The sequence below is a fragment of the Nerophis lumbriciformis genome, linkage group LG20 (assembly GCF_033978685.3).
Source record: "Nerophis lumbriciformis linkage group LG20, RoL_Nlum_v2.1, whole genome shotgun sequence".
Taxonomy (NCBI): domain Eukaryota; kingdom Metazoa; phylum Chordata; class Actinopteri; order Syngnathiformes; family Syngnathidae; genus Nerophis; species Nerophis lumbriciformis.
Genome location: NC_084567.2, coordinates 23,723,710 through 23,737,458, shown reverse-complemented (window position 1 = coordinate 23,737,458; position 13,749 = coordinate 23,723,710). Strand labels below are relative to the sequence as shown.

The 13,749-nt window shown below is 37.5% G+C and overlaps 1 protein-coding gene across 2 annotated transcripts in view; it reads left to right on the top strand.

The window, feature by feature from the left end:
• crata (carnitine O-acetyltransferase a) overlaps positions 1-12,639 on the top strand; it is a 40,017-nt gene extending 27,378 nt beyond the window's left edge. For both annotated transcript variants that reach the window (XM_061980611.1, XM_061980610.1), the window contains exons 13-14: positions 1,574-1,711; positions 7,203-12,639. In XM_061980611.1, coding sequence (XP_061836595.1) covers positions 1,574-1,711; positions 7,203-7,418 — 354 coding nt within the window. In that variant the 3' untranslated portion in view covers positions 7,419-12,639. The remainder of the gene's footprint in view (positions 1-1,573; positions 1,712-7,202) is intronic.
• The last annotated feature ends 1,110 nt before the right edge of the window (positions 12,640-13,749 follow it).

Below are 13,749 nucleotides of genomic sequence, written 5' to 3'. Positions count from 1 at the left end.
CATCTGTGAAGGCACCATTAATGCTGAAAGGTACATAGAGGTTTTGGAAAACATATGCTGCCATCTAAGCGCCGTCTTTTTCATGGACGCCACTGCTTATTTCAGCAAGACAATGTCAAGCCACATTCAGCACGTGTTACAACAGCGTGGCTTCGTAAAAAAAGAGTGTGGGTACTTTCCTGGCCCGCCTGCAGTCCAGACCTGTCTCCCATCGAAAATGTGTGGTGCATTAATTATAAAGCGTAAAATACGACAGCGGAGACCCCTGACTGTTGAACGACTGAAGCTCTACATAAAACAAGAATGGGAAAAAATTCCACTTTCAAAGCTTCAACAATTAGTTTCCTCAGTTCCTAATCGTTTATTGAGTGTTGTTAAAAGAAAAGGTGATGTAACAAGTGGTGAACATGCCCTTTCCCAACTACTTTGGCACGTGTTGCAGCCATGAAATTCTAAGTTAATTATTATTTGCAAAAAAAAAATAAAGTTTATGAGTTTGAACATCAAATATCTTGTCTTTGTAGTGCATTCAATTGAATATGGGTTGAAAAGGATTTGGAAATCATTGTGTTCCGTTTATATTTACATCTAACACAATTTCCCAACTCATATGGAAACAGGGTTTGTATATTACAGCCTTATTCCAAAATGTAATAATTTCATTTTTGCCCTCAAAATTTTACACACTATAGCCCATAATGAAAATGTGGAAAATTTGTTTTTACAAAAAATGTTTGAAAATAAAAAATGAAGAAATAGCATGTACATGAGTATTCACTGCCTTTGCCATGAAACTCAAAAGTGAGCTCAGGTGCATCCTGTTTCAACTGATCATCCTTTAGATGTTCGTACAGCTTAATTGAAGCCCCCCTGTGGTAAATTCAAATAGTTGGAAATGATTTGGAAAGGCACACAGCTGTCTATATATAAGGTCCACACTTGACAGTGCATGGTTGATCACAAATCAAGAATGAAGTCGAAGGAATTGTCTGTAGGATTGTCTCAAGACAGGATTGTCTCAAGGCACAAATCTGCTGCCTTGAAGGTCTCAATGAGCACATTGGCTTCCAATGGAAGAAGCTTGCAACCTCCAGGACTTGTCTTAGAGCTGACCGGCTGTCTCAACTGAGCGATCGGGGGAGAAGGGCCCTAGTCGGGGAGGTGACCAAGAACCCGATGGTCACTCTTTCAGAGCTACAGCATTCCTCTGTGGAAAGGATTGCTCATTTTGTGTACATTAAGAAAACAAAATGTAAAACATGAAACTGTAGCTTTTGTGTAAACAGCGTTACTGGCTTTTACTGGTTTTAAAATGAAAAAAACTGCTCAAGTATAGTATAATATTTTACAAAGTTTATTTTTAGCAAGGATGACGAAAACTTAACAGTGAGAGTTTGAATAGTGTGAATGATTGTTTTAATTTGTAATAAAGTTCCTTAATAACTGAAGTGCAGCATTAACAACTCTCGCATTAGTCAGCTTTCACATGATTTTTGAGAAAATTACTATGGCTCTTTTTGCATGGTCTACATTTGATGCTTGATAACATTTAAAGCTCAACTTGTCTTTTCAGGCAATCAGTGGTCAGGCCATTGACCGACATCTACTGGGTCTGAAGATGCAGGCTGCTGAGGAAAACCTCTCTGTTCCTAAAATCTTTAAAGACACATCTTACGCCAAAGCCTTACACTACCGCTTATCTACAAGTCAGGTATGGATAACACTTTCTGACTGTTGCATTGAGGCCTATATTTTATTTTTTTAAACCCTGGGCACAAAAGGACAATTTTGCTTGAAAATGACATAAAAATAACTTCTACAAAGTGTATATTATGGAGGCTTTTTTTGACACTAAATTTATGTAACTGAATTTTTTGCATTTGAATTTTGTGAACTGAGTTTTTTACTTCAAATTATGCTGACAATTTCATTGAAAAAAATCATTGTTTTAAATTTCAGTCTATAAAAAATCAGTAAAAAAAATAAAATAAAATAAAAGTCAGTGTTAAAATAATCAGTGTAAAAAATACATTGTTGAAAAATTTGCTGCTTTAAAATGCAAGACTCACTTCTGGTAAATTTAAGACTGAAGCAATCGATGCTGTCTCAGAACCAGCCAATGAAGTCTCATGTTTGAAGTCACGTGACACAGGTCTTGCAAAACAGCAAAAATAAACAGTTAACTGGGCTACCTTGGCATAATACAACATAATTAACATTTCAACGCGGCCCGCTGGATATTTTCAAACTATAAAAATACAAAACTCTGCTTCATGCAGGCGAGGCACGAACAGAGTGGGGCAGAGTAGGCGGAGCTTGTTTACGAAGCGGCGAGTGTCAGACGGAGGCAGAGTTATACAACAAAGTTCTGCAGAACAGTGATATATGGAATATGTGGATGTTTTTTTACCTTTTGTGTTTGTTTCATAGTGTTTGTTGCATCTTTGTTGCTCTTGCTGGATTACAAAAGATGTCGATCAAGTAGGTGGTCTGCAGTAGAGGAGCAACCAGGGGCGCCGCTAGGGATTTTGGTCCCCATGAAAATAATCTTTACAGGGCCCCCAACACAGTATCATTAATTTTCTGTATTATAATTTCATCATCATTAGGGGCCTCTCTGGGCCCCCCTCCATCATGGGCCCCTAGAATCTGTCTCCTTTACCCCCCCCCCCCCTTTTCGGCGCCCTTGGGAGCAACGTTCATGTATTCAATGTTTTATTTTTCATAGCTAGTATTGTAAATCCCACTATGTATTTTCATGTACATTCTGTGTCTTTTCAGTAAAAAAACTAAAGACCATCTCAAAAACGGAATGAACTTTAGTTTATTTTTACTGAATATGACAGTGAGAATGTACAATCACATATAGAATGTCGGATTTACAATATTAACTATGAACAATAGAAACACTGAATATTGAGAATATATGAACGTTGCTCCTCTACTTCCCAGACCACCTTGATCGACATCTATTACAATTAAGCAAGACCAACAAAGATGCAACAAACACGGCGAAAAATGAAGGCAAATTATTATTTTTTTAAATCCACCTTTTTGATGTAATATCACTGTTCTGCAGACCTTTTAACAACAAAGTTATGCAGAACAGTGATATTACATCGAGCATCCTTATCCAGCACCATCTGCTGGTCATATTGTGTGTCACAGTCAGTTTAACTGCCTATCATGACACATACCACCAAAAAAAGTGCAGATTTTAAGCAATGGAATCATTTCTATAGTTTGAAAATATCCAGCAAGCCGAATTGAAGCGTTTATTATGCTCAGGTAGCCCAGTTAACTGCTTTTTTATGCGATTTTGCAATATCTGTGCCACAGGACTTCAAACTTGACACCTCATTGGCTGGTTCTGAGACAGGATCTTTGGGCTTATTTTACCGGAAGTGTGTCTTGCTTTCTGAAGCAGCAAATTTGTCAACACTGAATTTTTCTGCACTTATTTTTTTTGCTCAGAATTTTTATACACTTAATGTTTTTACACTGAATTGTTTTACATATAATTTTTTACACAGTTTTTTAATGAAAATTGTCAGCATATTTAGATGTAAAAAAACCCAAAACAAGTTCACACAATTACAACGCAAAAAATTCAGTGTTAAAAAAAGTTTTTGTAATAAAGACACACATTTACCTCCATACATATGGATAAAGTTTGTATCAAACTAAATACCAAAGACTATAAAAATGGTACCCATTACTTCCCTGCTTGGCACTCAGCATCAAGGGTTGGAATTGGGGGTTACATCACCAAAAATGATTCCCGGGCGCGGCCAGCTGCTGCCTTCTGCTCCCCTCACCTCCCAGGGGGTGAACAAGGGTGATGGGTCAAATGCAGAGAATAATTTCGCCACACCTAGTGTGTGTGTGACAATCATTGGTACCGTACTTTAACTTTAACTTTAAATAGTTCTGAGTTTTTGCTGGGCAGTGTGGCTGAGTTGGTAGACCGGCTGTGCCAGCAACTTGAAGGTTCCAGATTCGATCCCTGCTTCCGCCATCCTAGTCACTGCCATTGTGTGCCACCCACACTGGTTTAAATGTAACTTAAATATTGGGTTTCACTATGTAGAGCACTTTGAGTCACTAAAGGAAAGCGCTATATAAATATAATTCACTTCACTTCAATGCTTTCAAGTTTTTTACATACTGTAAGTGTTTTTGTTTTATGAAATTATTAATTACATAATCTGTTCTCAAAATGCTTGCTTGTTTTAACATGTGCCTATTTAAGTGTTTGTTGTTTGAATTGTCTTCTGTTTTCCTAAAATTAGTTTTGTTGAGCTATTAGCTAATGTTCTTCTGGTTACGTGCATGTATAGCATGTGTTTATTGGTTCAATCGTCATGTTAAATATTAAATACATAAATAAATATTAAAATAATTACTTAATTTTTTTTATTTTTTAATAATTATAATTCAATCCATAAATGTGTTATTAAAAGTGTCATTAATTAATGTAATGTAATTGTAAGATTATAATTTAACTATATAAAGGGAACGTATATTCAATTATTTTTCATTATTTAGTTAATCATTTAAATACTTATTTCATTAATTATTTAATTATTTTATTAACAAGAGTTACAACAAGAGTGTCAGGACTTCATGAATTGTTATCTGTCAAACTCATCCATCAGAGTCAGTGGGCAAACACAAGTCTAGTCCAATGATTGCTATGGTCTGAAGCCTGGAACTTTGGAAGTCTTTTAAAACATGGCAGCTAAGGAGGTTTAACTTGTATTTTTTCAGGAGTTGGTGGTAGATCATTTAGACATTGGAGAGTATGTGAAAGCAATACCTGCTGACACAGAGCATGTATGTAGTAGTTAAAGTAGAGAAATGTATTCCAGTTTTTGGGGATATTTTCGCACTTTTAGACCAAGGTGTTTACTATCAAACAGTACTCCTGCGCTTTTCTTGTACAAGGGATCCACAGACAAGTGGAAGTGCAGGGTAACCAATCAGGTGTAGGGAACTGCCCACTGACTTTGACGGCTGACTTATGAAATACATTTATACCACACAGGTCACTGGAATAATGAAATACATCATTAAATCATAAAATAATTCAGCCGTGAAACAATTAATTAAATCATGAAATAATGAAATTAATAATTAAATAAATAGGCTGCAGCCCTCCCCGCAACCCCAAAAAGGGACAAGCGGTAGACAATGGATGGATGAATAAATAACTAATTTGTGAAATAAATAAGTGATTATATAATTAAATGTACTTTTACAATATTTATATTACCATAAATCATAAAACAAATAATAATATAAATAAATATAACTATGTCCCTACTTCACATAAATGTACCTCCCACGGGGAGATCTGTATCATATGTCCCGCCATAATCGAGGGAAGACTGTACATTCACATAACTGGAAGAACATCAAAACCAGAATCAGCTTTATTGGCCTAGTATGTTTAACGCACAAGGAATTTGGCTTGGTAGGCTGTTCTTGTTCAATGTAAAACAAACATTAATGATGAACTAAAAATATAAACAAGTATTTCAATAATGTGCAAGGCTAATAAATAAAAGTGCATTGTTAAATATAGGAAATAAAAAAGATGACATGAACATGAGTTAGTACATTCACAGTGACAAATTAGATATTTCACAGCGTTCATCAGATTGATAGCCTGAGGGAAGAACTTGTTCTTCTGACGGGTTGTTTTGCCGTACTGTGATTTTCTAATACCTGCCGAAGGAGTTTAAACAGTTTGACCAGGGTGTGAGGGGTCTGCAGTGATTGTACCTGCCCGTTTCCTGACCCTGGACAGGTGTAAGTCCTGGATGGGGGGGAAGGTCGACACCCATGATCGTTTCTACAGTCCTAATTGTCTGTTGCAGTATGTGTCTATCCAGCTTGGTTGCAAATCCAAACCAAACAGTGATGGAAGTACACAGGACAGGCTGAATGATGGTTGTGTAGAATAATCAGAGGTCCACTGTCCTCTCCACAGTCTTGAGAGGGTTCAGCTGTAGATGGTTCTTACTGAACCAGAGAGCCAGCTGTTCCACCTCCCGTCTGTAGGCAGACTCGTCGCCATCCTGTATGAGAACAATGACGGTGGTGTGGTTTGCAAACCTCAAGAGTTTTACAGACGGATCCTCTGAGGTGCAGTCATTGGTGTAGACTCTGTATAAAAGCGGTGGAGAGAGAACACACCCCTTAGGGGCTCCAGTACTATTTGTCCGGGTACTGGATGTGATGCTCCCCAGCCTTACCTCTCCTGTCTCCGGTCAGTTAGGAAGTTGGTGATCCACTGACAGGTGGAGATCAGTACTGTGAGCTGAGTGAGTTTGTGGTGCAGGATAGTGTTAAATGCAGAGCTGAATTCCATGAACAGAATCCTATTGTAGGTCCCTGTGGAGTCACAGTGATGCAGAATGTGGTTAAGTCCCATCTTGACTGCATCCTCCACCGACCTGGTTGTCTGTTAGGCTAACTGAAGGGTTCACAGCAGGGAGCCTGTGATCATCTTCAGGTGGCTCAGCACCGGTCTCTCAAAGGACTTACATCACCACAGATGTCAGGGATACGGGTCTATAGTCTTTGACTCCTATCATGGCAGGTTTCTTTGGGACTGAAATTATTTTTGAGCCTTTGAAGTAAGAGGGCACTTCGCACAGCTCCAGTGAGGAGTTGAAGATCTGCGTGATTATGGGGCCCAGCTGCTCATCTGCCAAAATTTTACCATACATTTTTAATTTTTTTAATAATCTGTACTTGAAATGGAAATGGAAATAGAAAAACAGTACCACTGTTTTTACTGTAAAATCAGTTTTTTGTTTATATTGTGTATTACTGCAAATGCAAAAACGATACCACAGTTTTTTTGTTTCTTTCTTAGGGTAAAATTGTGGCGACTGAGCTACCTTTTTTTTTTACCGTAATAAATTATTTTTGCATTGTACAATTTGATGGTTAACTTGCTTTAAATTCATTAGTCAAGCAGATATTTAAGTACTTATTTTGATTTCAACAACAAAATGGTTTGGAATGGGTGATGATATAATATTTGTTGCAATATTAGATAAAGTTGAAAAGATATGACATTGCATGCAGTACATGTACTTTTTTAATGTAACGATTGAAAGAATTAATACATTTAGTAAGAAAAGATGCATATTAATTTCAGGCATTTGATTTATTCTTTCCCCCACCAGGTACCGTCCAAGACTGACTGCGTCATGTGTTTCGGCCCAGTTGTACCCGATGGATACGGCGTGTGTTATAATCCAATGAACGACCACATAAACTTTGCAGTATCTTCGTTCAATACGTGTAAAGAAACAAACACCGCTGATCTGGCTCGCGCTGTGGAGAACGCACTTCTGGACATCAGGACACTTCTGGAACAAACTCCAAGAGCCAAACTGTGACGCTTGCAAAAGACTCTTGGTAGATCCCACTAGTGAGTCATTGTTTCTTATCGCTCGCATGTGAAAACAAGTAGTTAGTATGTTGATAATTAGCATTAGTATCTTCAAATGATGATGCAATTCCATTCAAGATTTAACTATCACATAGTGGAAGGTATATATCCATCCATATTTTATCGAGAACCTTTAAATTTTTTTCCCAAGGTTCCTAAGCCGGAGATGACTCATTTGCAGTGATGTTGCTAGGTTCACATCATGTGTCAATTTGTACAATTTAGGAATAAAAAAAGAATCTAAGAAATGCAAATAAATTTAAAAAAAATGTATTGGGGACCAATTTAAATTCTTTGTGACCCACTCAAATCGCTACTTGTGGGCTCCGGGGACTCACTACATTGAAATCTACCAACATCACTGTATTTGGGTAACCGGACGGAAAGTAATAGGAGTGACTTATCAGCATGGAATTAGCAAATACCGAATATAAAATATAGCCACATGGCATTTATGCTAATAGCATTTTGACACTAAGCACATTATATTGTTTCAATTAAATATTGTATTTTGAAAATAAACAAAAAGCCTTAAAGGACACTTTGATTCATAAAAACATATTTTACAGTGCGTTGTATTGTTTATACATTTAATTTCCTGAGGGCGCAAATGGCACAGATTAAGTTGAATAGCCCTTGTAAATAACCAAGTGAACCTGCTGCAAAGGTCATGTTAAAAGTACCAAAGTGATCCACTGACAGACCTAAAAGTCAAAACATGAAACTTTACAAAATGCTTTATTGAAGGAAAACTAAATGCCGAGGGAATGAGGGAAAAGCCTTTTTAGAAGTACATTATCAGTGGACCGTTTTCAGTGTGCTGTTTTCTGACTCGTACTGCACAATGAACAACAACACATCGACAAACGGCCGAGTGCCTTTTCATTAAGTTTCAACATCCCCAAATCCTTAAAAGGGAACTGCAATTTTGGGGGGAATTTTGCCTATCATTAACAATCCATTTTATGCAAGAACATGCATATCTTTCCCTTTTTTTATGCAGTATAAATTGTACATAAAAATTGCTAGTAAGAGGCGGCTAACAATGCATATAATGGGATTAATCTATTCTGCCTATAAAGCCATTGAAAAAAACATCCAAAAACCACCAATATTCCCCCATTTACATGTGATGACCTGTATATTAGACAAGCTATAACAACATTGTTTCTGCAAGAGCTAACGCCACAGAACTATTTTTTGTAACGCAGTGCCTTGCTCACTAAACTAGCTACTGAGTTGCTGTTGCGGCTAATCTCCTCTCAGTATGGAAACGTTGATGCTTGATTAATCATGCTTCGTACTTGTACGATAGAGAGTTGTGGTCATTAGCCGAGAAGTTGGTTTACTTTAAAATTAAACGTCAAGAGACGTAGTCACCGTTACGGAGACGCGATGAGATGCTTGTTTCCTCCCAGTGTTGTTTTACCTAAAGAGTGAAGATTATACTGAATTAATCATCTGAACCCGGAGCACTAGCCTTGTGCTCAAAGGTACAGCCACCCCATTAGTCAGCATCCCAGTAAAAGCAGACATTACAAGCGACTGTTTTATTATGTTCGTGTTTTGTATTTCTTGTTCAGCACTTAGCACGAGAGCTTCATGATGTTAGTGTTTTACTATAGATGCATCTGCTGGGCACCCAGCTTTTCAAACTTGTAGACATCCTCCGTATATTCAGGCTCAAAAAATTAAGGTTTGGATTAGAGATGTCCGATAATATTGGGCTGCCGATATTATCGGCCGATAAATGCTTTAAAATGTAATATCAAAAAATTATCGGTATCGGTTTCAAAAAGTAAAATTTATGACTTTTTAAAACGCCGCTGTACGGAGTGGTACACGGACGTAGGGAGAAGTACAGAGCGCCAGTAAACCTTAAAGGCACTGCCTTTGCGTGCCGGCCCAATCACATAATATCTAAGGCTTTTCACACTCACAAGGGAATGCAAAGCATACTTGGTCAACAGCCATAAGGGCACACTGAGGGTGGCTGTATAAACAACTTTAACAGTGTTACAAATATGCGCCACACTGTGAACCCACACCAAACAAGAATGACAAACACATTTCGGGAGAACATCCGCACCGTAACACAACATTAACACAACAGAACAAATACCCAGAACCCCTTGCAGCACTAACTCTTCCGGGATGCTACAATATACACCCCCAGCAACCCCCTACCCACACCTCAACCCCCCCCCCAACCCCATCCACCTCAACCTCCTCATGCTCTCTCAGGGAGAGCATGTCCCAAATTCCAAGCTGCTGTTTTGAGGCATGTTAAGAAAAATAATGCACTTTGTGACTTCAATAATAAATATAGCAGTGCCATGTTGGCATTTTTTTCCATAACTTGAGTTGATTTATTTTGGAAAACCTTGTTACATTGTTTAATGCATCCAGCGGGGCATCACAACAAAATTAGGCATAATAATGTGTTAATTCCACGACTGTATATATCGGTATCAGTTGATATTGGAATCGGTAATTAAGAGTTGGACAATATCGGAATATCGGATATCGGCAAAAAAGCCATTATCGGACATCTCTATTCTGGATCATTAATTGTTCCAAAGTATTAGTCATTGGCTCTTAGAAAGTCTGCCATTATTAGTGGTAGTTGCAATACGCCCAACACAAAAGCTCCGGGACTAAAATGCGGTAAATATCACGTTATTATGAATGTGCCTGTTACTATATTGCATATGCTGTATACTTCAACAGCATGTATATAAAACGTTTTTGAAGATTTTTTTAGAGGGCTTCATAGGCCCAATAGATCGTATCCCCATTACCTGCATTGTTAGCCACCTCGTACTAGTAGTTTTACGATTTAGAATGCAAAGACGTATGGTATTCTCTCACATAGGGTTTGTGAATGATAGTTTAAATTAAAAAAGATTCAGTTCCCCTTTAAAAGAAAAGCAATGTCCTCAACCAAAATGAAAGAATGCCTACACCAGTGTTTTTCAACCTTTTTTGAGCCGCGGCACATTTGTTTCATAAAAAAAAAATACGGAGGCACACCACCAGCAGAAAAGGTTAAAAAATGAAACTCCACCAGGTTGTCGTGCCTTATTTTGAGTTTGTTGTTGTTTCCTGTGTGTAGTGCTTTAGTTTCTGTCTTGCGCTGTTAATTTGGTGACCCTTCCTGTTTTGTTGGTGTTCTCCTGTAGCAGCGTCACGCCTTCCTTTGAGTTCTATTGCCCGCACCTGCTTTGTTTTCGCAATCAAGACTATTTAAGTTGTGCGTACGCTATCCTTCTTTGTGGGGACACTGATTGTCATTTCATGTACGGATGTACTTTGTGGACGCCGTCTCCGCTCCACACGCTGTACGTTTTTGCTGTCGTCCAGCATTCTGTTTTTGTTTACTTTGTAGCCAGTTCAGTTTTACTTTTGTTTTGCCTAGCCATCCCTATGCTTCAGTGCCTTTTCCTAGCGGGACTTGCCTTTTGTTAATTTTTTGTTTAAGCGTTACATACCTTTAAATACCAAAAAAGGTTGAAAAACACTGCACTAGACACACAGCACATTATTATAATTATTGATTTGCAAAAAATATTTTTTGGACCAATTAGGTGAAGTTTCATAATTTCCCACGGCACACCAGACAATATGTCACGGCACACTAGTGTGCCGCGGCACAGTGGTTGAAAAACACTGGCCTACACGGCTCGCACTGACTTATTATTTCATTTTCAAAAATGAACCATGCTTGGCTGCTATAGTTATAAAAGCACATTATTCCCGTTCTAATAATAATGTAATATAACTTTTTTATGGTTTAGTGTTCTAGCTTTAGCTTTTGAGTCACTGTTTTCCCTTGTGCCTTGCATGTTTGTTTTTTACCTGTATAGAGTATATGCTAAGCAGAAAGTCTTCGTGGTGTAGCAGTTCACGCTTCTGTCTTTCATGCAGATGATGCGGGTTTAGTTCCCCGGCCAGTAGTGGTGTAACAATTTAGTCTCATTGTGTTTTGCTATGTACCTCGGTTGGGCTGCAGAGATTAATCAAGTAAATTCAATGGATTAAATCAATTAGGAAAAAGCTTTGATTTATTTTCAGTTGCTTTGATTCATTGTTTAATGAGTCTAACTAATACAATTACACATGAAGTGCTGGAACTTTTACAGGGGTTATAGTAATATTTTTTTGTAGTGCTTTGGTCAGAAATTGGCATAGATTTAGTTTTACAGACCATCTTGAAGACGCTATTTGACTGTCTCCTCGGAATGCGCTGTTTTGTGGGCTGTCTTAAAATACGTGCCGAAGCCCTCCTCCACGCCAAGCTCTTTGACCGCACATCCTCCCCGTCAACCATGTTGTAGTTTGTACCGCTGTCATATCCAATCTACTGACAGATACACTGTGAGTTAGAACTATACGCTGCAGCGGAGGATTTTAGCATGGAATGTGCATGTCGGAACCACTCTGCCCCACGATAGGAGAATGGAGAAAAAGAAGAAACTTACTGACTACAACGCGGGACTGCAACTGGATAAAAATGATGAATTCGCGCAACGCTCTTCAAATCAATCAAATCAACTTTATTTATAAATTTGAACTTGGAGTTATTCTCTGCCATGTATGGCAATATCTGCTGACATAACTAAGGCAAACAAAATACATCACAATCGTTTCCAATTCTAAATGGCTCGATTGGAAGAAGGCAAGATTGTTTTATAAATATCTTTGCCATGCCTTGATGGTTTGATTTCAAATTTTCAAGACTTATGCAGATCCCAAATACACAAACAAACAGGTACCAATAGGTAAGAAAAGTTGGTTTGTGTGCACCCCTGATCTATGCAAAATTTGGACCAAAGAATTACCATTACATGTTATGTAGACCACAAGGAAGTATTTGTAAATGTAAAAAAAAAATCATATTATGACTGACCCCTTTTAACGTGTACCGTTTGAAAAAATGGTGTTGTCTCTGTACCAAACCGAATGTTACATATGTAAAAATCCAATCAGGAGTCTATGTACCGTTACTCCCAATGATATTTGTATTCCTATATTAGTGTGTGTGAGTAAGATTATGTTTTGTGAAACTCGCCAGTAACACAGTATATAACTAATGTAGTGTCACATTTGAAATGCCTGAAAATGCAACATTTGCTGTGTCATTGTGTAGAATAAACTTTGGAATGTCACGTATTATTCCGTTCTTTGTCACAGCATAAAAAGACTGATTAAGACTGTGCCTTCTCGTGCATCACTTGGGCCCATGGAGCATGGATTTTTATCGTTAATAGTCACTTCCCATTTTGTGAGCAGGCCTGGAGATCGAAAGTGGTTTTAATCAAATTGTGTCATTAAAATTATATCTAGATATTTGCAGTGGGCTCAAGTCTACCTCCATGTTGGACTCTCATTTCCTTGTTTGATATCAGAGAATGAAGACGTTCTTCATTTACGTTTGACCACTGATTCAACGCTACCAAAACCCCTAACAAAGCAAATGTGCCTTAAAGCAAGCATGCCTGAAGTCCGCCCTTTCGCGGACATTTTTTTATTGCCCCATATTGTACTTCCTAAAAATCACATTTCATTTAGAGCCACATTGAAAACAGTTTGTACAACAACTTTTTTTTTCCAGATTAATCATTGATCGAGTTTATCACAGTAAATTTGCTTGCATAATTTAAATGATCTTTAAATAAAAAAAAAACATGACACAAATGCAATATTATTGTCAGAACGTGAAATTATTATTATTTTTATTTTATTTACCTTGAATGCACAACATTTATTTGTTCAAAACTTGCCAACAGTTTTATCTGAAGCACCGATGAAGTGAAATTTGCCCGCAAGCACACCAATCGGAGTCTCCTCACTCATTTTTTGCACTGACCGCATAACAACTGGCTCCGCCTTTCGGGTAATCATCCATGGTTAAGGAGCATGTGCGCTCAAAATAAATAGTGTGATTAATCTGTGTTTGTACATGATAAAGTGATTATTTTTTGTGATTAATCGCATGCGTTAACTTTGACAGCCCGAACATTTTTTAAACAAAGGTCTTCATACAAATATTCAGGAATATTTTTTTTAAAAGCAAATTAAATAGCTTAAAAAAAACAAAAAAATTGTAATCTACAGTTATGATTGCCTTTATTTGATCAAAAAAGTCCTTTTTAATTAAGATATATTTTCTTAGGTTTTTATAATGAACACTAAGCATAAGTACCCCATCTTTCTATTAAACTTGGCTCGAGAGTAATACAAATTGATACCAATTTCCTGTACCTGGGAATCGATAC